This window comes from Sciurus vulgaris (genome assembly GCF_902686455.1).
Source record: "Sciurus vulgaris genome assembly, chromosome: 14".
Lineage (NCBI taxonomy): Eukaryota > Metazoa > Chordata > Mammalia > Rodentia > Sciuridae > Sciurus > Sciurus vulgaris.
The window spans coordinates 13,312,337-13,339,589 of NC_136475.1; the positions used below are offsets into that span (position 1 = coordinate 13,312,337).

The 27,253-nt window shown below is 42.5% G+C and overlaps 2 protein-coding genes across 9 annotated transcripts in view; one reads left to right on the forward strand and one right to left on the reverse strand.

Annotated features, from left to right (window-relative positions):
• Positions 1-9,928, forward strand: part of FHL2 (four and a half LIM domains 2) — a 71,753-nt gene extending 61,825 nt beyond the window's left edge. For all 5 annotated transcript variants that reach the window (XM_079111020.1, XM_079111021.1, XM_079111022.1 and 2 more), the window contains 3 exons: positions 2,283-2,452; positions 4,956-5,142; positions 9,306-9,928. In XM_079111020.1, coding sequence (XP_078967146.1) covers positions 2,283-2,452; positions 4,956-5,142; positions 9,306-9,457 — 509 coding nt within the window. In that variant the 3' untranslated portion in view covers positions 9,458-9,928. The remainder of the gene's footprint in view (positions 1-2,282; positions 2,453-4,955; positions 5,143-9,305) is intronic.
• Positions 1-26,910, reverse strand: part of LOC306644250 (ashwin) — a 28,295-nt gene extending 1,385 nt beyond the window's left edge. The window contains exons 1-5 of one of the 4 annotated variants that reach the window (XM_079111025.1): positions 26,721-26,910; positions 24,620-24,786; positions 21,377-21,809; positions 19,718-19,792; positions 12,519-14,698 (exon numbers count right to left, since the gene is read on the reverse strand). In XM_079111025.1, the coding sequence (XP_078967151.1) occupies positions 19,736-19,792; positions 21,377-21,809; positions 24,620-24,786; positions 26,721-26,819 (756 nt within the window). In that variant the 5' untranslated portion in view covers positions 26,820-26,910 and the 3' untranslated portion in view covers positions 12,519-14,698; positions 19,718-19,735. Of the gene's footprint in view, positions 1-12,518; positions 14,699-16,058; positions 19,793-21,376; positions 21,810-24,619; positions 24,787-26,720 lie in introns of those variants that run through there. The other 3 variants (XM_079111028.1, XM_079111026.1, XM_079111027.1) reach the window with 3 other exon arrangements.
• Positions 26,911-27,253: the final 343 nt, after the last annotated feature.

Below are 27,253 nucleotides of genomic sequence, written 5' to 3' on the forward strand. Positions count from 1 at the left end.
CAGAATGAAGGTCCCACATTAAGAGCAAGGGAGGGCTGGGGTCGCGGCTCAGTGGTACAGTGCTTGCCTCGCATGTGTGAGGCACTGGGTTCAATCCTCAGCACCACATGAAAATAAAGGTATTGTGTCCATCTACAACTTAAGAAAAAATTTTAAAAGGAGCAAGTGATAAAAGTATGTACGGGTAAAGAACACCTGGAGGCCAAGGAAAATAATTCTAACGTATGTGTTAAATTCCTCCCACCATCTTTACTGAATCTCAGTGGCTTAATGTAGTTTTTGTCTCAGGATCCATCCCAGGTTTGAATTCCGTAGATTCTGTAGCTTGGCTTTGAAAATCATTATGGGTCACTACCCTGAGTTCCTCCCAACACACATCCCTGCATATTTTATAAAATCTATGCAAGGCAGAACCCAAATGTCTGGTTTGGGGGGAATGGGAAGCTGAGAAAGTGGCCTGGGAATGACATCCATTAAGTCAGGTAATAATTCTTAGCACATTCCTAATTACCTGAGACAGGGATGCCTCCTGACCAGACTTCCAGCTGGCTGAAATACAGGCCTGCACTTTATTGTCTGGACCATATCTATTATGTTTGGAGTCGGAGCCAGAGACTTGTTCATAGACTCGGGTATGCCCGCGTTATCTCAGAGTGCTTCCCCTGGTCTGGGACAGGCGCTCTCCTTCCAGGCTCATCCTTCTCACTCCCTGACTCTGGATCAAAGTCTGATGGATGTACCCATCATGCCTGTGTCCCCATCCTTCACCTGACCCTGGGACTGGCAAATTCTTCCATCAAGAACTGTGAAACTAATAACAATAATAAAGAGTAATAGAGTTCATCTAGAAAACAGCAGCAGTCTGGATTTGGCCTCTGGGTTACACAGTGGACCGCACCCTGAGCTGCCCCTTTTCTACCTCTGTATCCATTACATTTCTTTTCTCCAGTCTATTTCTTTCACTTCTGTGATTATGTGAACAGTGACTGCATGTATCTTCTGTCTTCAATTAGATCTTTCCATAATCATATGCTGTTTAGGGGAACGTATGCAAAAAATGAGTTCACAGATGTTGATTCCCTGTGAATGGTGGAGTGAGCCAGAAAGAGTTTCCGCTCACTCAGTTGCCTTGGAGGAATGGTAGGAAGCTATCAAATGATAATAGTATTCCAAAGAAAACAGGATAGCACAAGATCAGATTAGGGGACTGCTAAATGGGGTGTACAAGTGCCATGTGCTGACTTCAGTCACAGCACATAGCACAGTGCATAAAACCACAAAGGTACATCACAACTTGGTTTACTCAGCCAGGTGCATAAAGTGAGTGCTGTAGAAGACCCTTGGGGAACTGGGCTTGAGGCTCCAGGTTCAGCCACAACAGTCATTTCATCTCTCTGAGAACCAGAGGGGCTTTTTATTCGTACACTCAAACAGGAGAATGTGCAGTAGTCTCCGCATCCTTGGGGTGTGTATTTCAAAACCCCCAGTGGATGCCTGAAATTATGGATAGTAGCCAACTCTAAATATATCTTTTTTCCCTCTAGATACAAACCTATGATACAAAGTATAATTTGTAAATTAGGCACAGTAAGAGTTTCATGACGGTAACTAATAATTGAATAATTATTAATAGACTAATGAAATAGGCCGATATTAAAGAAGGGTGACTTGAACACAAGCCCTACAATACCTTGATGGTCCACCTGACAAGTGAGATGGCTACTAACTGATGAGTGAACAGCACATCCAGCAAGGACACACTGGTCAAGGGATGTTCCCATCCTGGGCAGGATGTGACATTTCAGTATACTACTCAGAATGGTGTTCAATTTAAAATCACTGAATCGTTGGTTTCTGGAATTTTTCATTTAATATTTTCAGACTGAGGTTGACTATAGGTAACGGACACCATGGAAAGTGACACTCCAGGTAAAGAGAGATGACTGAGCTCCTAGTACTGTCATCCGCCATGAGACCTGGCCTCTGCTGGGCCGGGTTTCTCTTACTGCTCTATGATGCTGAGAGAGTCTTAGTTTTTTTTCACTTAACATTCCTAACCACCATATTTAATAAACGTCAAGTACCTACTATGTGCACGCATTGCTCTAGGAGCGGGGTGTATAGCAAAGACAAAATCCCCACCCTCCACAAATAGGAATTGTCCAGTTAGAAGGGAGCCTAAGAGCCGAAGTGACTTGCTTCTGTCACAGGCTCTGAAAGCAGAGGACCAGAACTCTGCACAGGGCTCTAACCAGGCTGTTTTCTCTTGGCTCTGACAACAGGTACCCGCAAGATGGAGTACAAAGGCAGCAGCTGGCATGAGACCTGCTTCATCTGCCATCGCTGCCAACAGCCCATAGGAACCAAGAGTTTCATCCCTAAAGACAATCAGAATTTCTGCGTGCCCTGTTACGAGAAGCAGTATGCCCTGCAGTGTGTTCAGTGCAAAAAGGTATCTCGAGGTCCCCCTGGGCCCTGCGTGTTCTAGCTGGTTTGCCTCCATGGCCTTCTGTCAGGTCTCCCTGTATGCAGTACCTGAGTGGCTTGGGATGGTCGCTGGTCCTGCTACAGCTGTAGTCTCATGGGTTCCTGTGCCTTTGATCTGCTGCATCTGTGTTCAGGTCCTTCTTTCAAAGACATGAGCACTGCTGTTTTCTGTGGTTAAAAATCCTTTAGCCCTGCTTTCCAGAATGTTTCCAAATACGCCCTTGATGTTAGAGGGAAGGAGAAGCTGTCTTTTTAAAGCTGATCTGGAATGAACAAGAAACCAGCTGCTATACTTGAGGGAGAAGAAGAGCGGGGAAGGCGGGGGTGGGAGAGGGGATGGGAGAGAAGAGAAGAGAGAAAGGAAGGAAAGAGGAGAGAGAAGATGTGAGAAGTAAAGGAGAAAAGGTCTGCGCGTGGACAGGGACTGTTCATTAAACCGGGTGCGTTTGAAGCCCAGAGAATCTCCATGTCAGCCCTTGAGTTCAGTACTGCTCTCTGCCTTTGTAAGCATGTGAGTAAACACTGTGGGGGACACTGGCCCTGAGTCTAGCCCCGCTCCCTGACCTGGGCACACCTGCTAGCTCTGCCACCGCACTGCTGAGTGGCAGCTATTGATTCTGCAACGGGACAGCTTTCAGGCACACAAAGAATTGAACCTCTCGGCTTGTGTGGTCTTGTGGGGTTTCCTGGCCCCGATGACAGGCTGTGCCCAGGAAGAGCACTACTCTTCTCTTTGTCCTTCGATTCCTGGTTTTATGCGGATTCCTCTTCTCTGTTCATCCCTTTTATTTTTCTCATCAAGATCCGAGGGCGGTTGCTGGCTCTTCCTGCCATCCTGTCCATCCGGTGATCTGTTCAGTGGCAGACATGACAATAGGCCTTTGTGTGAATGTTCATTAAACCCATACAGAAATGACCCAGAGGTGTCATTTCTCAGGCTGGGACCGAGGCCCTGGGACACCAGGAATCCAATGGCAGACAAGCCTGCCCCAGACACTTGATACCCAGTCCCAGGAGAAATGCACTGCACCGTCCATCCCGCCAGGTGTTTGCTGACACTGTGTGCTGGTGGGGAGCTTTAATGGAGCATTAAGAGAGTGGGTGACAAGGACGACCCTGGCTCATCTGAGGAGCGGGCGCCAGGTGGTGTTGAGGAAGGATTCTCTAAGACAGTGAAACTGAGGCTGAGATGCATCTGAGTTCGCTGAAGTGCAGAGAAAGGAGTGGAGGGCCCAGAATCCAGAGCTGGGAGGGAGCCCCGAGGGAGGAGAGCTGACGTGGCATCCCTCTGCATTCCCCATAGAACTATCCAGACCAAACATGTTTCCATCAGTCCTTTCTGGGGACAGGGGTAATTTTATAGGCAGGCTATTGATGATCTACGATTGAATGAAAAGAAAGTAGGATAGAAGGGGAGTCCAGAATTCTAGTTCCTCACTTGTCATTAACCAGCTGTGAATGAATTCTTGGGCAAGTCACTTACAAATTTCTCTGGGTCTCAGTTTACTTATCTGTAAAAGGAAATATATCTTCCTTCATAAGCCTTAGATAAGGATCAAAGGAAGCTCCAAATTCGGTCACACTGTTCAAAAAACAAAACGCACAGAAGAGCAAATCCGAGGTGCCCAGGTGTTTCTGCTCCATCTTCTGCTGCCGTGGTTCTGTGGCGCTGAGACTCACCTGGCCGCCTCTGATATCTCACGCCATTATGAATCCATTATTTCCATGAACATGAAAAGCAACATTTGGAGGAAAATACTAGATAAAATTGAGGTATTGATAACCAGTTCATCAGTTTGCAGCTTCTACTCACAAATGTTCCAAGACAGGAAGACAGGGTGAGGACAAGAGTCTTTAGGCCTATTTTTCCCAAAGCTTCCGGGATGCCGGTCCCTTCCTGTGGCATCTGCAGATGCTGTCTGGGGTCTTTTCAGTCTCTTTCTTCTTGACCTGCATGGGCTGAGTGGAGAGCAGTGTGGGAGGAGTGACAAGGCCAGGTTTTGTGATGAGGCACCCCAGAGGTTGTTCCTTTGTCCTCAGCAGTTCCGCTTCACGGTGAGAGAACTGAGGTGCTGAGCTCTTTAGCTGTGACTGGCCCCCAGCCACAGGGCTGGTAAGGAGTAGGACTAGGATTCAGACCCCAGTGTCCTTGATGTGGTCTCTGTGGTGCCCTCTCTGCCACACTGCCTCCCCACTTGGGCAGGTGGCAATGTCCCCATGACATCTGTGCCTTAGGTCCCCACTCCCCTGAAGAGCTGAAGGCAGACACACAGGAGCAGTGTCACTAGCAGAAGCGGAAGCCATAACACTGGAGTGACAGTGCATGGAGGGTAACAGTGGAGTTTGCAAAGCAGCTTTTTTTAGGACTTGATCTTTCCTGGGCGTGATCTGCATCGTCCAGTGGCAACAGTGGGATGGAGGATGGTTGGTGGGAATGGAGGCCACTAACTCTCCCGCTTGCTCCCCAGCCCATCACCACAGGAGGGGTCACTTACCGAGACCAGCCCTGGCACAAGGAGTGCTTTGTGTGCACTGCCTGCAAGAAGCAGCTGTCGGGGCAGCGCTTCACTGCCCGGGATGAGTTTGCCTATTGCCTGACCTGTTTCTGCGACTTGTATGCCAAGAAGTGCGCGGGCTGTACCAACCCCATCAGCGGTGAGTGTCCCAGGAAGGCCCACAGCCAGGGCATGGGCCATGGGCTTCACGGAGCCTCCTGAAGGCGGAGCGAGCCCAGCACTTGGGCACGTGATGGCGCTGAAACCCTGAGCGCCTCCAGGCCTCGCTAGGGTTCTGCTCAGCAGGCCTGTCTCCCCGCTTTCCACTCCTTGGTCCCGTGCTCATGCTCCAGCACATCTGCACAAAAACATGTGCCCTGCTCTCAAGTCGATGGCTTTGCTTGGTGCTGGAGTATCCTTAAAACTGAAGTCTGCAAGTCTGCGACAACCACGAGCACCGTGAAACCTGCCGTTTTCAGGCTTAGCCGCTGACCTGGGCCTTAGAAGAGCACAGTGGCCTCTTAGTGGACACTTCTGCCACGACAGGCCACAGGTAGATGATGGCAGAGGGCACGGCCTTCGTTGTTTTTTCTTACGACCATTCCCAAAGAGTTTGGTAGAAGAGTCCAAACTCAGATTGGCTGGTAGATCGGGCCGTGGACTAAGGAATTGAACATGCCAAAGAAATTCGGGGTGGAGAATAGACAGCTTCAGACTGAAGTCCTTTAAGTGTCCACCATATTTTGCCACACCAGTGACCCAGTGGGGAGAGAAAAGCGAGAGTATCCCATCATGGCATAAGAAATGTTCTATGAAGTGATTTTCCAAACCCCCCCTTTCAGTCGATCTCACAGGAAGATGGCAGACACATCTAGTACACAGTGGCCTGGCCACATGACTTCCCTGTGGAGCTTGGCAATGTAATTACACAGACACATGTATGCACCCCTGTTCCTATGCAGTTTTCCTTGACTTTCCTTTTCCTCAGGCCTAGAACCAAGTTCACCTAACTTCCTACCATTAAAACAGTCCTTTGGTGTAGAATCCAGAGCTCATTACACTTCCAATTAAAAATAAAATATAAAGAAAAAAATCACAGAACCTACATTTACCTATGTTAAGACTCCAATTATAGCCATTTATTTACCATATTTCTCTTAGAATCATTTAGAGGGGAAAATTCAGTCTTCTACCCTAACATACTCATCCCAAATGTTGTTTACATAGTGACTTCTGTCAATGTAAATGTTTAGAAAATGAAACATTCATCCACAGAAAAGCACTTTTGAATCTAATAACTAGATATGGAAAATAAATGCAATTATCATCATAGCACTGAAAAAAAAACACTAGGAAAATGAAACAGAAAACTTTAAAACTGGAGAATGAATTCTCTGAGAAGCAGTGACTAATTTCAAAGAACATATAGAGGAACTTTGCAGCTCAAATATACTTCTAGCTAGATTTCCAAAGAATTGCAAAGGCCAAGAGCTTAGATTGTTTCAAACAGATCCTTATTTTTTACTTTTCCTCTTTAACAAAATTTAAATTATTTTTGTAAATAAATTGAAGTTGGTATTTTCCAACTTTTTTATGTGCAGTGATGCTTCATCCTCATATAAATATAGTCGTTCATCATTGTTCAGAAGCCAAACTTGTAAACTTGCTTACTTGCTAAAAATTGATTTGTGACCCCAGATCGATACCTTGGTGCTTTCACAGGCAGCCACAGACAGGCACAGGGCAGTGACAAATTTGAGTTGCCAGACACACACGTTTCCAGCTGAGGAATGATGCCTATTTCAGCTTAGGTGATGCCCTGCTCTCTGGTTTCAGTGCTAATAGTACAAATATCAGTCTTTAGTGACATATTTTTTGTGATTTTTGTTGGCACCTCCACTGTTTAACACGGACACTACTTCCATCTAGTGTCCCTGAGCATGGAAAGTCTGATATGCCTTACAAAGAAAATAAATGTTAGATGAGCTTCATACAAGCCCGAGTTACAGGGCTGGGCCACAAAGTCAGTGTTGATGCATCTACATTATTTAAGTAAGATACACATAAAATAACACCAGGTATTAATCAGTTGATTAAAATGCTGTGACCAGAGAGGCTAGTGGGAATCTAACCCTGAGTGTCTTCTTTGGAGTGAGGGTTCAGCGTTTGATAACTCGGCATTCAGAAGACACCATAGGATAAAACTGCTGTGAACAACTGCGATCTGCTGTACACACAACTTCCTTCCTTCGTCCACTTTGGCTGTTGCTGGCTCTCATGTCTCTCACTCACCCGATTTGGGGCATTGCAGAACAAAAGTGGAGTTTCTAGGAGGACACTTTCTGCGCTGCATGGCACCTGTCACATCCTTTTTCCTCCTCCCCTCCCACTGCTAACCCTCCTCCTTGCCCCCAGCTCTACGCTGCAGGGCTTACCAGGAGTAAGAGAAAGGAGGAACATGCAATGGCAGCGATGCTGGGGCACCTGAGAAGCTTTCCCATGCTCTGGGGCTTGCTCGGAGGTGTATACGCCTAAAAGAAAAATAACCCCTTCCAGCCCTTCAGGAGCCTTGCCCGTCAATCAAAGTGTGGCCTTCACCACTGGTTCCCAAGCTTAGCTGTGCCATGGAAACTGCTGAGGAGGGTCACAAACAACTGATGATTGAATTGATATGAGTAGTGACCTTGGCATTGGAACTTTTAAAAACTTCCCAGCTGGTTCTGATATGCAGAAAAGTCAGAGCTACTGGTCTAAAGTACCAGTGACTTCTGCCCTGGGCCAGCATGGCCTCTGTGGTCTGACTCTAGAATGAGGAGACAATGTGGAAGCCTTGGTTATTTGACATAACTGGTTGTGTTGGGGAGGTGGGTGGTTCTCATGAGCAGTCCCAGGGCCTCGTGCATGTTAGACACGTGGTCTACCGCTGAGCTACAACCCCCCAGCTCCAGTGACTTTTTTTTTTTTTTAAAGCTATACAATCTTTAGGAAAAAGAGCGTTGGCAGCTTTTCTGGTTTGTACTGCATCAGTAGCAGACGCACTGTGGTATTAGAAGGTGTACAAGAATTTGCAGGACAGGCCTGGGTTCCAGTCCCAGCCCTGTCACTCACTTACTGGGGAGAGCAGCTCTAAGGCCTCCCCCACGTGGATCAAATGTCCAAGGTCGGCCTGAAGGCTTAAGCTATAACAGAAACTACCTGATGGAGTCAAGACTCTTCATGCGCCCATGTCTGAGGACTCAGACCCTTAGAAACGGAGCCGTCAGTGTAGTTACTTTGTCTTTAATATGGCTGATCACACACACCATTATTTCTGGAAAGAAATCTAACTGGAATTCATGATCTACATTTCAACAGAACAGACTGTAACTGTGAGATAAGTTCTGTTTTATTTCCGGGTGGGCAGCAGTGTACACACCACCTGCCCCTGATACCATAATCAGCAACCATTGTACCTTAAATATTTGACGGGGATTAGTCATCCAACACAAGTCAAGCAGTCGAACTGAAAACAAGTTACTACTTGTCTTGGTTGAAAATGTTGGGGCTGTGGCCAGCCGCAGTGGTGCACCCCTGTAATACCAGCAAATGGGGAGGTGTGAGGCAGGAGGACCACAAGTTTGAGGCCAGCCTCAACAATGTAGCCAGACACTGTCTCAAAATAAAAAAATAGAAAAGATTGGGGAACTGGGGATATAGCTCAGTGGTAAAGCACCCCTGGGTTAAGTCCTCAGTACCAAATACACACACCCAGGGATGTAGCTCAGTGGTAGAGCACTTGCCTAGCATGCATGAGATCCTGGGTTCAATCCCCAGCACCACAAAAAAATACAGTAAAAAATAAAAGGACTTGTCCACTCCCTTTTTCATAGTCTGCTCCAACTACATTGGCCCCATCTTCCAGCATGACACCTCACCTTGCTAACCCCGCCTCCTTTTCCTGTACTGCTAGCCTGGGCTTTCAGGGCTCATCACAAGTGAGCACGGGACTGAGGCGCCCAGCGAAAGCGGCGTTTCCTGGGGAAGCATGCAGTAAGCAAGTACTCCGACAGGAGGCGCTTCCTTCACAGTGCTGCGCACACCGTGTGGAGCCAGTTGCTATGGCTACTTCTTCTGACACTTTGTGAGCTCCTTGAGGCTGTGCGTAGTGGCTTATTAGATATGAATTCTCAGTTCGCAGGCGTCCCTGGGCTAGAAGGTCACACTGTGCACGTCACAGGTCGGGAACGTTGAGATGCCTCAGCCTGGAGTCCTTTGCCAGTGTCCGGTGCCAGTCCCCCATTCACACTCCCTCCCTCCTTCACGTGTGCTGTCCTCTGTTCACAGGCCTGGGCGGCACCAAGTACATCTCCTTTGAGGAACGGCAGTGGCATAACGACTGCTTCAACTGCAAGAAGTGCTCCCTGTCCTTGGTGGGGCGAGGCTTCCTCACCGAGAGGGACGACATCCTGTGCCCCGACTGTGGGAAAGACATCTGACGGCTCGCAGCGGCTGCGGCTCGTGACCCCACGCAGATTTGTGTTTTCTTTCTCCACTAGGCAATATGGTATTCTGGTCCCCACCGCCACCTCGAGATCTTCCTCTTTCGCTTTCCAGTGATCTTCCTGTTTGTTTAAATCCTTTAATCCTTGTGCTAGTTCAATCTGGGGAAGGAGAAAACCCTTTTTTAAACACTAGGTGGGAGGAGGTTTGGAATTTTTGTAATCAAGTAAGACAAATCCAAGCATAAAAAAATCCTTTTGAATGATATCTTTATAAATGCATCTTCTTCCACTGCTATTTAATTTTTAAGTGCAATTGACATTTGTCACGAACTTGAAAGTTTTCCAAACTATAAATAGGGTAAAGAAGAGTTGGTATCTGCAGCTCTGTAACTTCTGTCATCTAAAGCCTAAAGCAAGGTTATGTGACTTACAATAAAGTTAATCGGAACAAAATGTTTTGCCAGACACAGTGTGTGAAATAATGATTAAATGTTGAGTTTCTGGGTCTAAGTTACACTTTATCACATGGTCCAGCGATCACTGTATGAAGTTCACGTTCTAAGGGGCTGGGCCGGTGTTAACTGAAATTGCATCGCACCATCTATTTAGAGGGAGCCTTCAATCAGCAGCATATTTTACCTTGCCCCTTTTCTCCTCTCCCAAACCCCTAGAGCTCTTTCTCTTGGTTGGACTATAATGCTCTCCCTTTGATGCAGTAACATGGGCTCCATGAGAGTGGAACAGGAGGCTAAGGACAGTCAAGTCGATTTGGGGGTTACTTCTGTTGGGAGGACTTGTATCAGGAGAGCTCCGTTTTGTTCCGCTGTCCTAGGCCCGCCTTCTCTTCCCCGAAGGACAGAAGCGGACTTGAGGCCAGAGACAACATCTTATTCCTCTTTACATTCTCAATGTCCTAGCAAGTGAGGGCTCTGGGATCCTTCAGCATATAAAAGACAGGAGACAGAGACAGAGCCACTGCTGTAAAAATAATCCTCTGAGCTCCTAGTTTGCCAGTAGTGTGTAAAATAATCTTGGCTAGCACAGTACACATTTGGGAAACACTGAGCCACTTTCTAGCATGGAACATTGCACATTTTGCTTTAGAATGGTAGCATTAATGACCTTTCATCCTTTAGTTTTCTAAGATAATGCAACGTGATAAAATGATCAGCTGTGCAACAGAACAATCCAGGGGTGGCAGCATCGTCGGAAGTACTTGCTAAGGTGTGAAATGGGTCTTCTGGATGTATAGTTGACTTCAGGTTAAGATTTAAATGAGTAACTCTGAGCTGGCATGTGCTACACACCATGCTGAGATTACAGAATCCCAGCAACTTGGGAGACTGAGCCTGGAAAATCGCAGATTCGAGGATAGCCTTAGCAACTCAGTGAGACTCCATGATAGCTTAGTGGTAGAGTATCCCTGGGTTCAATCTCCAGTGAGACACACACGCAGATAACTCCATCCCTTGTCAATTGTAATGCCACTTTCTATCTCATAATAGAAAAATAAAAGCACTCCAGATTTCATTACAGAGCATCTTACCCACTCCTAAAGAAGCTTCAGATATGCCATCTTACCTGATCCAAAATCAGGGGAGTTCCACTTTGAGTAAGTAGCTCCAACTGGACTAATGATCAAATAATCATTTTGAACAAAATATTTTTAAATATTTTGAAAAACTGAAGCTTGATCCAAAGTAGGCAGAGGTCGGAGGGGAGTGGGATCTTGGGAGAAGAGGATGGCGCTGGGTAATTGTCCTGTTTTTATGGCTATGGCAGGTCTCGAGAACAGCTAAAACTGTTAGCAAACCTTTATCCTTGCTGGTTTGACAAATCAGAGGCCAGAGTTTGGGATAAACAGCTCCTGGAGTAGGAAAGAGAAAATCCTGCAAAAAAGAGCCCCATGTTCTCTGTCTGAACCTCTTTCCTGCTGTGAAATGACATATGCAGAAACCCATCACTTAAGTCTCCTCTGAAAGTTGCCCTCAAGGCATACAACAGAGAAACACGTGCTAACTAAGCTAACTCTTAGCACGCAGTGACAGTCCACGGCACTCGGGCCACACCTGGTCCTAAACCACTCCCACTCCCCAGCCTCATGTGACCAGCTCTGTGTGAGTGCAACCAAAAAGGTAATGGCTCCCTCTGCCCCAGGAGGAACAGACTGAGAACACTGGGCTCCTAATTACCCCTGCCCCGCTCTGCCATAGGGTGGAGCTTCCATATGGGAAGGGGCGATCTGAAAGACCAAGACTACCAACCCACTGAGAAGGGATATTACTGCTAAGCCCAGGGGTGAGGAGAAAGGGGGTGTGGGGCAGAGGGTGCAGTGGGAGGGGTTGCGGTAAAGAGTCAGCCTCTGCTAAGGCTGGCCTCCAACAAACTTGCAATCCTGTCTCAGCCTCCTGAGCTGTAGGGATCACAGTGTGCACCCCGGCTCCTGACTTAGCTCAGCAGCCATGCCTGGGGGGACTGATATTTGGTTCCAAGATCACAGAAATCTGCCTAAGGGATTGTCAGAAACAAAACAGATCTTGATGACCTAATTAAGTGGGGTTGATAACTCCTTGATGGTTGTGGGAAAAGCGAAATGACAGACCATCCGGAAGTTTAACTAATTATGGGTTGCCAACCTATAACAGGGAACATTTCTTACATTTCAGAAGACTCCCTTGTTTCTCCTTCCAAAAAGGATTCTCACTTCTGTCACCATAGTCAATTTTTCCTGTTTTGTGCACTTTTTTGCATGTATGTTCAATTTCAGTTTTAAAAAAAAATCTTAAAAGAACTGTATTGTCTTACAGTCTATTAGAATGTGCTCCTTATCTCTGAATTTCAGCATTGTAAAAGTCAACGTGACCTGGTGTGAATCTCTACACTTAATGCTCCTCTGAGTTTGTTGATTAGTATTTTCATCAAATTTGGGGACATTTTAAGCCATGAAAATTCTTAAAATGTTTTTGCTGTCCATGTTTCTCTTCTGGTAATTCCATTATGCCTATGTCAGTGTGTTTAATGGTCTGTCACACTTCTCTTTATTCACTTTTCTTTATTCTTCTCTGTTCGGATTTCATCATCTCTGTTGCTTTAACATCACGTATTTTTTTCCCTTCTCCCAGGTCATATCTACTCTTGGGCACCTCTAGTGCGTTTTTCATTTCAATGAGTGTACTTTTCAATTCTAGAATTCTATTTGATTCTTTTTTGTACTTTCTATTGTTATTTTGTTTGGTAATTATCACACCTCTAATTCTTTAAACATGGAACAAAAGATTAGTTTTTGAATACACGTGTTAATATGCTTAGCCCCCATTTGGTGGGAGGTTCTATTTAAAAGCACCTTGAACCAACAAGACTTCTCTGCCTTTGCTGATGGATGCCTGTGGGGCTTGAAGGATTCTTTCCTTCATGTCTACTCTGCATCCCGCTCTGATTGCTTCTTGGCTGCAGCACAGCTTATGCACAATCTTTTACATCCTTAGGGATAAATGAGATTTCAGGGGTTCTCTGTGAGCTATATCTTGCCCACTACCTGTTTTCTTTAAAAAACAAACAAAAAAAAAAAGTCGTATTAGAACACAGCCACGCCTTTTCATTTATGTACTGGGTATATGTACACATCAAACGTATATATTTTCACCAAGCTGTATGTTTATTTTTCAACTTATACCCCAATAAAAATAAATTAAAACATGTACATTGTGCTTTTTTATAGTGTCCTTTACTGGGTAGTCATTTTAAAGCTTATTTTTTTCTCTAAACACAGTGAGCAAACATGTTTGATCTTTCTTGATCTCTGATTACTCCCATATATAAAAACTTCAGGGGTGTGTCTCTACTGCATGTTGCTGCAGGAGGTCACACTGGGTACACTGCTTCCTTGCATGCTTGTTTAACTTGGATTGTGCTAATCACTGCCTTCCCCCTGCCCCCAGCCCACTGTGGTACTGCAGATGGAACTCAGGGCCTTATATGAATGCTCCACCACTAAGCTACATCCCCACCCTTTTAAATTTTACTTTGGAACAGTCTTGCTAAGTTGGCCAGGCTGGCCTCGAACTTGCAATCCTCCTGCCTCAGCCTCCTGAGTAGATGATTACAGGTGCACACTACCGCTGCCAGCTAATCTCTGCCTTCTTGTCTATGGGTGTCTCCGGAGACTCAGAATGAGGGTGTCTTCCTGCAGAGGTGATTTCTATTGCCCGTGCTAGCGTCTTAGACTACCACCAAGACTGGAACTACTCCCAACACACTTCCTCACTTTTACCATTCTAGGGCTGTAAATTTTGGGTTCAAATCCTATGAGACCTTGCTTCCATCCCACCTCATCCCTCTACTTTCTTATTCTTTCTTCCTGTCTTCCTGTTCTTTCTTCTTCCACTTCCTTTTCTTCCCTCCCTCCCTGGTTTTGTTCTAATTCACTCATATTATGTGGCATTGTCCTTTGAAGTCATACCTAGCAGGTTGTGTCTCGGATGGCTGAGCTTTCATTTCATTTATCTCTTCCTTTCATTTATCTCTTCCTTATAGTTTGGACAAAGCATCAAAGAAAATGGCCTACTCTGTGTTCTGGCTTTCTCTAAGGTTTTGCCTTTTCTCTTAGGTTTTGGTGCTTTCAAGATTTAAATACATATTTTTTCCAGTATAATTGCTCCTTACATTTAAGAAGTCAGAGTAAGCCTTTTTCTCTAATGTTTAGCATATGAACAACTATAAACATTGTATTAGTTACTTCCTGTTACACATTCTACAAAATTAAGATTATTTTTCCTCTTAGTATGTTAAACTATAATTTAAATCTAAACAATCCTATATAATAAGTCACATAAATTTTGTAGTGATATTCAGGATACTGTAAAGCTCTTAAGAACTAGTCTAACTTCAACCAAAACTGAAAATCCAGTCACTAGTTGAAGAAACACGTTAACCATCACTCCAGGTGAACTGTGACCATAGAAAGCTCCGTACATGTGTTTGCTGTAATGCCATGTGCCCTGGAACTACACTGGTTACTAATCTCTCAACACTGTCCTTAGTGAAAGCTTCACCTCTGCAAAAGAACTGTGCTGTTAGTAGAGCATAACCTTAGAGATCAGCACAGAAGTCCTGGTCATCACACAGATGAAGCCCAGGCTACATGCATGCTGAACACATCACTGACCTGCCATAGCTAGACCCAATCCAAGTGTCAGCAGAGGGCTGCCCTTGAGGAATAGGTCAGGCCCAGAACTCCTTTGGAAAAAAAAAAAAAATTTTTTTTTTTTTTTTTTTTTTTAACAAAGTATGGACTTTAGTTAACAATACCATTGAGATTGATTTCTTTTGACAAATATTCCATACTATCTATGTTAATATGGAAACTTGGGGGTGAGGTATATAAAAACTCCTAAGTTTATTATTAAAAAGCTAAAGAATTATATAGCAAGGCAGAATGGACATAATAGAGGCATAGTTATGGTGTTTCTATATTTTTTGAAAATATTTGTCTTCTATGATATGGTAGAGTATTTTACAGTTTCTTTTTTTTGTTAAATATTTTTTAGTTGTTGATGGACCTTTGTTTTTATTTATTTACACGCAGTGTTGAGAATTGAACCCAGTGCCTCACACATGCGAGGCACTGAGCCACAACCTGGGCCCTTACAGTTTCTTAAAGGTTTAACTATGAGTTAAATGAATACCAATATTTTAATTCAAACTATTTACACAAAGACCAAAAAAACAATTTCACAGGAGAAAAAAGATTTTTAAGGCTGTTACATGCCTATTTAATTGGGCTTACTTTTTAAAATGAAACTTTTTAGTTAAATCTGAACAGTTAACAACTTCCAATTGCTCTTAGACTCAAATCCAAAGTACTTACACGGAGGTTGTGTTAGTTCCCGCATAATGCGGCTCCCACCTACCCTTTCCAACTTCATTTTGTGCCACCTTTGCCTGTTTTCACCAACTTGGGTCACGCCAGTCTTTCTGTTTTGAAAACCTGTTAAACCTCAGGGATTTCACATCTTGGCTGGCCCGGTATCCATCATCTCTCCATGCTGGGGAGCAAATCACCCTGAACACTTACTGGCTTCATCTCTTACTTACCGTTGATTCTGTAAACCACCAGACTGGTCTCACCTGGGGCAGTAATGCAGCCAGACAGCTTATAGCTAGACTGGGGACTGGTGACTAGTGGTCACATGTCTTGTGGTTAGTGCTGGCTGTTGGCTGGGCCACATATTTCCTGTGGGCACGCCTGGGCTTTTTCACCAGGTTGTAGCAGGGGTCCAAATGTAAAAGTAGAAGTACTCATCTGACCAAAGAAAGTTACAAGGCCATCCATACGCAAGTGGTAGGAAACAGGCTCCACCATCTAAATCTGACCACATGTAGGATGTTTTTCCTGAAAGCTTTCCATAGCTGTCCCTCAGTCATTCTTCTTTAATTTATCTTCTCTTCCAAGAAACCTTTCCTAACCACAATATTCACAGCAGCTCCTCACCCTCTCTTCCTCAACCCTTCCCATTTCATGACTCCATTTTATTATTTCCGTTCCATCGTTACAATTATCCATTATTTCACTGTTTGTCTGCTTTCTCCTTGAAAGCAGAAACTTAACCTGCCTTGTTCACTCCTAAGATCTTTAACAGTCGGTACTTAAAATATATAGGCAATTCGCATCTTTATTTTTTATTCTACTGTAGGGAAGACAATCAAGTTATTAAAAAACTGTAAGAGTAAAGCACTTTAGTCAATTGCACTTCATAATCTCAATGGATTTGTTTCTTCTGTCCAGAGAAAATAATGGAAGATCTACATTTTAAGATCCTAAGTAGAAAATTACCTGAATCTTTCCCAAGTTACTTTAGAGCTTAGTCTGCACATGTAACAACATTGATACCAGTTTAAAAGTCAGTGGTTTTTATTTTTTAGATCACCCCAACAACAATCTCTCAATTCAGTCTCTGGCTCGTCCCATTTTGTTAGGAAAACTTTCTACCTGGGAAAGTTTGGGGACTTCTGTTTTCATCTTTCAGGGCATAGTGACAGTCAACACGTCAGTCTCTATAGCACCATGATGTTCCCAAATACCACACCACTCTGAGCTTCCACTCATTGTAGGGACTCCAAGATGAGGCTGGACTATCTGGATCCTGCCTGATCCCAATCAACCCACGTATAGGTCATACAATGAAAAAATAATACTTTCCATTTAGCTTATTCAAATAAAGATGAGTCATTACTTTTTCATTTTATTTTTATGAATGACAGACCTACTCAAGATAATTTTACTCAGTTTATTTAAATAATGATAAGGCTACTTAAAAGACTTTTTACATACAAAAATGTACATTACAAGGTCAAACTTTTCTGTACTGAATTACAAAACTTGCACAAGCATTTAATAAAAGAGCACACTTAAAAACATTTTGACCATTTGGTAGCCTCTAAAAATTACTGAAGTTCCACAGTAGTAAATAGAGGAAGCTCTTACGTACATATATGATTTACTCTACTGGCAGTTTTACTTAATGTAAGTTTTTTAAAAGTCATTGCTATTGAATGAGTCTTTAGATCAGTTTTAGAATTTTCTCTCAAAACTCAAGTCAATCAAAATGTTATTTCAAATAAAAACTTCAATTCTGAAGAATTTTAACACTAGCAAATATAGCCTCATAGTAGTAGTAAACCAACTTTCCAATGCGCCTGGTAGCTGTCTAGAGTAATAAGGCTAGTTTGGAAAACTGCACTGCCTTTACAGCCACTAGGAAGCAAGTTAGTGCCCTGGAGCTGCAGGGTCTTGAGACTGCAGAATTCACATGGCAGTCTATGATCCTTTAAGTGCAAAAGGACTGGGGTTAGCCTATCTTAGCCCCTTAGAGAATGAGTAGGGTCAGGCAATATGACTTGCGAACATAAGCCTGAAACTTAGGATCTCAGAAAGGACAAGAATGGAGGAAAGAAACCATTCGGGACAGAAGAGAAAGGGAGAACAGGGAACAAAAATGAGAGGAAAAAAAGAGCAAGGCCCACCTGCTGATGGCAGAAGTGGTGCCTCTTACTATACCTCAAGCCACCCACTGACTCTAATGCCTTTAGTTTGCCTAGCCCAACAATAAATGTTTTTGTTGGAACACAGAATCAAAAGCAACACTACCAACCCAATGTAGTGAGTATAAATTATTCTAAAGTTGTACACCATTCAAATCAAGTCCTCCTAAACTGTCAAGCAAACCGAAACATCACTTCAAAATTAGACTCCCAGTGCTGCTGCCTCCTGATTCCCAGCATTCGGCAAGCTTCGTTATGTAGAGAAAGTCATTTTGAGACAAGCTCTATCCATATACCTTCAGATGGCACAGCGCTCTAAGATGGCGGGAGTATGTAATACACAGGGCATGGTTTAGCACTTCACCTTTCAAACTCAAGATAGCTCAATAATATGCTGCTATATGAGCACTGATTCTGAATGTTCATAATATAAACTTCAATTTGAAGCAACAATGTTACACAGTTCAGCTGTTATTACCAACCTACTCTGTAAGTTAAATATACAAATTAAAAATTAATTTCACTGAGTAACTAAAAAAAAGTTCCCACTGACTTAAAATTGTCAGATGGCTAACTCTCTTAACTAAGAGAGAAATACAGGTGGAAGCAGAGGGGACAACTAAATAGAAAATATAATTTGTCATTCTACCCTAAAATCTGTACTTTACTTTAAATCTCCCTTAACATATATTTACCTATAGGATCACAGTTCCCAATATTATATCAGCCCTGCAGATAATAATATATTTAAAAATTTACTGTAACATCAGCAATTTATGCAACACTTAGTACACATCGATTTTGTCTTACACGTACAAATTTACAGTCTGGAATAAAGGCAGAATGGTTAAAAACTACAGAATTAAAGTCTTAGTACAGTACTTACCTGCAAGGCTGAATGTTTTTGTAAGGCTATTTAATAGCTGAACTAAAATGTTTGGTTTAACAAATCAAGAGAAATGAGGCTCCTCTAAAAGCATACTGAAAAAGGCAAATCCCAATTTGAAGATCAATCATACATGGAAAAAAAGTATATTCTTTGCTCTTGGTTAGAAATATATAGCAAAAAAGTAGACACCTGACCCATGAATATGTATGTCATAAGCCTATTTTCTCACTGGCTTTCATTATACAATTGGAGTGATACTACTCAAACAAAAATAATAAAATAATAATAATAATAAAAAAAAATTTGTAGATGATTCTACATGGGACAGCCATGTTATACTACAGGGAGCCACATCCAGCTAGGAGCCCATTTTTCCTGTGCTGCACTCTGCAGTGAATTCCGCCTTCATAGCCCCTACACTGTCTACTCCAGAGCCGAGTTCTCCTGCTTACTGCCATACTTCCTGGACTCTACTATGTTCTAGAATTTTATGCCCCTTCCTCTCCTCTCAACTTTTCCCCATCAAGTACCACCTCTAACATGATTATTCAGCCTGAAGATTTTTAAATGAACTTCATTTTTAAAAGATTAAGCTCCCAGGAGGGAGTAATGGCTGAACTCACAGAGTGAGATCATAGACTGATTATGAAAAGAGTAGGCAGGACTGCTGCATGACAAGAACATTCTAAAGGATGGACCAGTCAGCTTCTGATCAATCAATTCCATTATGCTTCAAGGGAGGAAGCAATAGCAAGCACTGACTTCCCTTTTGTTTTTTATGGGAAGAAGCAATGTAGCAATTGAAGTACAGCAATTTTATTTGTATATATGAAATAGTTTCCAACAATACCACCAAGATCCTCTTCTTAGTGAACCCTTGAAGATGAGTGTGGCAATATTTACTAAAATACTGTGATGAGCTGTTATATGCTTCTGCTTAGAGAAAGAAATTAATAAAAATGGTAAACCAGTATTTGAATTTTTTTTAAAATGGTCAAATGTCCCCAAAGACTCTGAAAGAGACTAAATGAGAATAATTTTTAAAAGTCATTAGATGCTTTATGCCAGATTTGCAGCTAATGATCTGACTAGGGTCAATATAAATGACATATATTAAGCCATTAACTTAAAAAGAAATTCTTTCATAATCAGGATACGAAAAACAAATTTTAAAAAGGAAAGAAGGGAAGGAAGGTGAGAAGGAATGACTATTTTTTTAACCTGTTTTAAACCTCTTAGGAAAATTCCACAATAATCAGGATTTTTGTAAATAGTGTCAATATATGTGAACTTGTTTGAAAAACTACAATTACAGTTATATTTACATTTTTGGAAACTTCCCTTCATGGCCATGTAACGTGTTGTATCTTCCTCTTCGTTTCTGGGGGCTTCAGGTTATTCTAAAAAACATGAACGGAAACCAGTTGATACCTACAGAAATGTCTCAGAACAGCTAAAAAGAACACTGAAGCACCAATGGTTATTAAGATACTAAAGGAAGATCGCTGCTGCCATCTGGTGGGAATGTAGTTCAGAACATTAGGAAAAAATAGGCCTCTGAGACTCTGGTCTCTGCTCTGTGGTTTTCAAATGTTTGCACATCAGAATAAATAAGAGAACTTAAAAATATGCCCAAGCATGGGCCTTACCCAAAACCAATATATCCATAAAAGCTAGAGGGATGAGGATATCGCTTCTTTTCTTTTGATTTTTTGGCAGCTCCTCAGGTAATTCTAATAAGGCAGAGTTGAGAATCACTGACAGCTCCAAACCCACTTTCTCCTTGGCTAGCCCATCGCCTCCCCAACTTCACAGTTCAAAAGTGGTGGGAAACACGAACAATACAAGAAAACATTTATCATTTATAGCTATCTCACACCTCTGAAAGAGTAAAATTCCTTTGGGTGGAGAAATGCTCTTTAAGAGACTGGAAAAAAAAACCCTCAAGGCTTACTTCTTACTGCAGGATTTATGCTTCCTACTCTTATCCCACACCCTTCTCCTCTCCAAAAAAGGTGGGTACATAAGTTTGGAGGCAGCATGGCGTCTTAAATGTGTGCCTTGGGATCAAGCAGACATGGGTTCAAGTTGCAATTTGGTCACTTATTAACTCTGAAATCCTGCACAAGTTTATTTAAATTCTCTAAACTTCTGTACCCTTGCCCATGAAAAGGGAATAACAACAGTGCTTACTTCATGGGATCGCTGAGAGGATTCAATGAATAAGTAAAGGCTGGTTATGTAACTTTCTTTTTTCAGGATCTATATTTCAGAATGTCTGAACTACTCTGATCTGAACTACTCTGAGTTTTGATCCCTCTGACATTAGAAGATGATAATAAAGCCAAAGTATATTACAGGAATAATAACTATAACACTGCTAGGTGTTTAAAAGTAAAATCACTTCTCTGAGGAGTCTAAGGAAAGACAATGAGAGCATGCATGACAGATTCTCCCCAAACTTCCTCTATCTATCCAAAGTCAGGTACACTTGAGGGGTAGGGAAGACCATTAGGAACTGGAGAGATTCTAGTATGGTTTCAAGGTAAGCACGAACAGACTTGAAGTCAGGGCACAAATGCTGTTTAACAAATAAATGACCATTGGACAAATTATTTAACATTTTGAGCCTTACAAATAAGTAAGTATTCTCTCCTTTTAGTTCCAAGACAGTGAAAAAAACTAGATGAGAAAAATCTAGAAAAAGTGCCTAATGCTCCATATTTATATTTTAAACAGAAATAAATTGAATGAACTTTTAAAAACACTGGATTTTAAAATAAGACATGTAATAATAACTTTAAAAAATAATAATGATTTAAAACTTCAGGGTACCAACATGTAAGTGATAAGATAGAAAAATCCGGCAGGAGATGAAAGGGTTTAAGAGGAGCAAGCACACAGATGGGCCAGCTCAAGCTGTAAGAGAACTGCTCAGGTTTCAGTCACACCACCTACTGGCACAGAAATCACCCCATACTTACTGCAGCCTCTGCTTCTTCTTTAGGAGCAGCTCGCTTTAACTTCACAGGAGTAGTTCCAACAGGGGACAAAGGTGGCGACTTCATAGGGCCTGAAGGACTTTTTTTATGCATTAAGTCATGGTTCTGTTTAGTGTCATTATTATTGTGTTCCGATTTATCGTTCGTAGGCAATTTGGAAGATAAAATTAGAGGTGAAACACTTGAAGAGGAATTTGATAATTTTCGAAAGGCATTACTGGTAAAGCTTGCCTGAGGGGGAGGCTTGAGTCGATCATTGTCTCCATTCTCTGTCTTTCTCACTTTTATGCTTGTACTTGTTGAGCTTCCATCAAATACAATGAGAGGTCTTTTCCTTAATCCATCTATAGTGCTACTCCTGAAATCAAAGAGAAGCACTTTTGAAAAATACTGTGTGGAATGGCAAACCAATTCACTGGAATTCAAAGTTAAAACAAAAAACAAGCAACAAGATTACTGATAAGACTACTGTACGGAGGACTATTGGAAATGAAATTTGGTGTTCACTCTAAAAGATAATTTTCTAGTGTTCTGTGTTTTCTTTTTTTGTATTTTATCAGTTCTGCTTTATTTTTATTTTGTTGGATGGCATTATGATATTTATTCTCAATTTTAAAATATCAATCACTTATCATTAATAACAGTGTTCTATTTCAAAGTGTGAAGTGTTTCAAGAAATTCAGTTAGATTTAAAATATATACAAGACACAGCTAGTTTTAAAACAGCAATTGAACATCTAACCCTAGTCTTAAAACAGGATTTCCAAACAACAAATCACCAGATTGCTGACAGTTATAATGACATTACTGTAATGCTATTATTTCAAAAACTACATGAAGACTACCACAACGGCACCCCACGAACAATGAAGAACGTTCTATTCTAGTTACTAATAGTCTCTAAGGCCACAGTGTCTCCTAAATTGTAACTGTAATATTTGTACAATTTTAGCCATAAGTTTTGGCAATAGTCTTCATGTTTTGCTTCTCAAAATCTAATTTGCATTTTAAAAGTAAAGGTAAATGCATTTATTTCTCATTAAACTCAAGTTATAAAGCAGATCTATGAAAAAAACATTAAATGTTAATTTAATTTGAGAAGTCAGTTACTAGCAAAACACTTTAACTCTACTAAAGTGCTATCCAGGGATCAGCAACATCAGTGCCATTTTGGGAACTTGTAAGAAACATAGAATCCAGGGACTCAAACTGAACTACGGAATCAAGTCTTAAAACTAGCATTTTAACAAGATCCCTAGGTGACTGGCCACTCACCAATCCTTCGGTCACCAATGAGTTTCATTTTGTAGATGATTAAAAAATAAGCTCATTGTTTACCCAATGCCATTGTAGAAAAGAAAGAGAGGGAGGGAGAGCCGGGCTCACCGGCAAGGGAGCATTCAGCCTAAGACTCAAGGGGCACACTGAAGTTGGAGAAGCCTGGCACTAGGGAGCTAGTTCGAGCTGGGTGTGACCTTAGGCATGCCATAGTCCTTCTCTCTATCTCTGTCAGGGGCCAGGTGTATGCTGCTTGACAGTGGAAGATCTCTCTTAGGGCTTCCCAATTTCAATGCTTGCTGATTCAAGAATGAGAAACTACAATTTTTTAAGATAGAGCCAAAGATCATTTCCAAAATGATACTGAAGGACTGTCCTGTAAACTTGCTTCCAAGAGAAGTATAACCAGACTTGAAAATTTTGTTTACTAGGACAATGTGCCTACGAGAGCTAACAAAGAAAATACTGCCTGAATAACAAGCAAAAAAAGAAAAAAGTAAATGAAAAGGTATGTGCCACGTAACCCATAGGCTTGCAAAAGCTAACACTAGTGCAGTCTGTACTTCATACTTAACAATCAAACTAAAATGATGCTTAATCTGAATTGAAATATGTTCCAAAAGTGAGACTGTGCATATATTATTTAGGTATTGGGGATTGAACCCAGGGCCTTGCACATTGCTAGGCAAGTGAGCTACATCCCCAGTCCTTACATGTATTTCTTTTTTCAAAATGACTATGAGCATATATGTCCCCCTCAACTATTTTCATGCTTGGGGAATAATCTCAGTTGTGAGTTTGTCTTGGCAATCAGATTAAAATCACCCAGAGCAACGTATTCCCTCTTACCCCAGCCCTCCTGCTCTGTCACCTCCCACTGCATCGCCCATGAAAGTAATATAACAATAACACCCATTGGTGATAACAGTCACTTTGGAATCTTAGGACACTCTGTCCACATTAAGTAGCCACTACTATTGATCACTTGAATGTAATTTTCTTTAAAAGAGGAAAAGTCATTGGCTTGTGGGTTTCATAATTTTTTTTTTCCTGAAATTTAAAGACCTTAAATAGTGTACCAAAAACAGGACAACACTCTTCACTTCTGCACTGCTCAAAGACCTTAGGGTTTTACTTGACTGGTTTTTCTCAAAATTTAGAAATCCTACTGATTCTACCTCCTAAATACATCCAGACCCTAGCCTACCCAAACACTACCTTAGTTAAAGCTACTACTACTTATTGTCAGAATTACAGCACGGACTCTTAATTGGTTTGGCAGCTTCCACCCCTGCAACTCCCCCTTCTTCAATCACTTCACAGTATAGCAGCCAGAGGTGGTCTGGTTAAAATCTCATCAGTGACAGGGTTACCACCATCACTGGCTCAAAATCCTACAGTGGTTTCTCATCTCTGAATAAAATTAAAGCCCTTACAAGTTTTCCATGATCTGAATCTTCCCCTATCACCCCTAATACACCTCTTGCCTCCTGCCTTCTCTTCTCCAGTCTGATGGCCACTTTGCTCTCCTGGGCACATTCCCAATGCAGGGTCTTAGATTCTGCTGGAATGCTAGCTTGCTCTGTATTTCCTACATGTCTCCCTACTGAAATGTCACTTCTCAGTAAGGTTGTTTCTGGCCACTTTACCAAAAATTATAATTCCTCTTCCTGTTTTATCTTTCTCCTTAGCATGTGTCACTACGTAACATACCATACACTGAACTGTTTAATTATTATGTTTCTCCCAGCTGATATATGGGCAGGGAATTTTATCAGCTTTACTCACTGCTATAAAGCATAGTGCCTGGTGTTCAATGTATTGTTATTATTCAATATTTATTTATTCAAATAGATTTTTCTTTTTTAAACTTAAGTTCACCTGGGGTAAAACCAAAACTGTTTAGGCATATAAGATAAAATGAAAACCAGAACCACTAACAAATACCTTTTTGTTTCATTTTTTATCTCATGTTGTTCTCTTTTCTTTTCCATCATTTTCCCCCATCTATTCTTTGGCAAATCCCTCTGAGGCAACGGTATGGCATGCTGAACATAAAGATCAGTAAGATCGTCTTTGTTTACTCTTACGTCATTTTCAACAGTTATGCTCTTCTGTGGAAAAAGAAAAAAAAAGTAATTTTAAAACAACATCTTTCATTTTAATAACACCTACCTAATATGGCAAGACATTATTTCTTAAATAACAAATTATAAAACCATTTTTCATAATCACATACAAACTTCAAAGTCCTATAAGTTTCTGTTAGATGTGGTATTATTGATAGGTCAATTCTCCTGCTAACTGGAAATATTAGGCTCAGCTTTATCTGAAAAACAATGGTCATATGCCCACAGTGTGACATGGACTGCTGCCCACAACTCCAGCTAAAACTCCAGGCATGAAGACCATTTCCAGAACATCATCTTAATCTATAAAGGGGACTGAAAATGGGGGACTGCCTGGGGAATACAGATAAAAGTAAGCTAACGATTTCCACATTCACCAATAAGTGACGTTAAATGTTGTTATTATGATCAGTTGGTGAGATGGAGGCCTTTCCCCCTGTTTTAGTTTTCATTTCTCTACTGCAGTGTTTCTGTTGTTGTTGTTGTTACTGGGGACTGAACTCAGGGCCTAGCACATATTACTCAGTCCCTGTCCTATTTCTTTAATTGAGCTTACCTACCAAGATTTAAAATAGCACTGCAGAAGGAAACTACAGTCCCCTCACATTCAAAGAGACTTTCCCCTATATGTTCACTGTTCCTTTCAAGGAGCTTACAGTCACTGCCCAACCATCCCCATCGAAATAACCTCATTCTCCCTCCCTTTTCAATTTGTCCTTGACATCAGGGAAAATATACAGCATAATTAGAAACGGAATAGTTATGAAGACAATTTGGATTTAAGAAGGAAAAATGAGAATGAAAATGAGAAGTTTCTTTTACTTTGATTCAGAAAGGCTGGAAAACATATGTAAAACCTGACAAAACAAATCACTACTATGATAAACTTAACTTTTTTAAAAATTAAAAGCATATTTTTCTTCTTCCCCACGTATAGTGAACTACTGCAATTTTCACCACGCATTCACTCAGAGGTGGGGGAAAACCTGGTGACTCTCTTGGACAACATGTCCAGAGGATTCACAGGCTTTGGGAAGCACTGGCTTAGGGCAGTGATTCTCAGAGTGCAGTCCTTGGACCAGAAGAAAGAACTGGTTAAAAATGCAAAATTTCAGGCCACATCCCAAACCTACTGAATGTGAAACTGAATGGAGTTCATCAATCTGTGTATTAAACCTTTGGAAGATTCTGATACACTTAGAAGCTTGAAAAACAAAGGTAAAAAGGTCATTTCATCCAAATAATGCGTTTAGCAGGAGAACCTGAGGCAACCAGAGAAAGTCACGTGGAAAACAACAAAACACGCCACATAAATCTCTGAGGAAACTTTCAGTAATCCTCATTTTAAATAAACCGAAAACTTTTAAATTTTTTTAATTTTTCTCCTATCAGAAACCACACCCGCCCCAAACGAGTAAGTACTACATGGAGATCCGGGAGTCTTCAATCCTGCCAACTGTACTGTTTACAGGCAGTGTGACCTTAAATAAACCACTTCATCTCTTTGGGGCTATTTCAGCCTCTGGAAACGAGAAGAGACGGTGTGCAAATAGGCGACTTCTCGGAAGCTTTCCAGCCCCCACGTGCCGGGATCTGCACCCTCCGTGTCCCTCCTAAGCCGCTTCCTCAGCCCCATGCTTACACACAGGCCGCGGGGTACCTGCGACTCCTCCCCCCGAGTCTTCATGGCTCCTTAAGGACAAGTCCTATTTCTTGGGAATTCCTGACCCTCTAGGGACGTCTCTTTTCCGGATGGGAGCGAGGGGAGACCTGACTGATCTGTGTGCACGGAAAGTGGCCCCAAACCCCAGCGGAGGAGACACACGCCCGCCGCGGCCGAGGCTGCTGGGGGCGAGCCCAGCCGCGAGCCTCTCCCCGGCAGGCCTACCCCGCGCCGCCCTCCGCCCGGCGCACCCGACCTGCTCCAGGGTGAGGAGGAGGAACTCCTGGGACAGCAGCTCCGGGTGCAGCAGCAGCTCCGAGTCCGTGCAGCTGTGTCCGCCCACATCCCCCGCCATCGTCGTCGCCAGGAGACCCCTGGCCGGCTACCCACAGGGCTGCGCGCGAGAAGCGTCCCGGAAATGACGTGTAGGGGCGGAGACTAGCGCGTGTCGTCACTCTGCGTCCGGAACCCGCCACAACCTATGCTGCCAGGTAGGGTGTGGGGCCTGGCGCCTCCCAGCAGAAGCTCCCTGGAAGCTGGGACGAGAAAGGGAAGCCAGACAGAGAAACAAATGGCACGTCGAGTCTTGCAGGAAGCGGGGGGGTGGGGAGGGGTAGCGAAGTTCACGCAGCCGGACACGATTGGTCGCGCCTCCCGTGACGTCCGGTGGCAGAGGCCAAAGGGATTGTCGAGGAATCAAGCCGGGAGGGCAAATATGCATTGCTCCAGATGTGACGCGAGTCATGTCCGCGAAATTTTGTTTTTTCCTTCTTTTTTTATTCAACTTCC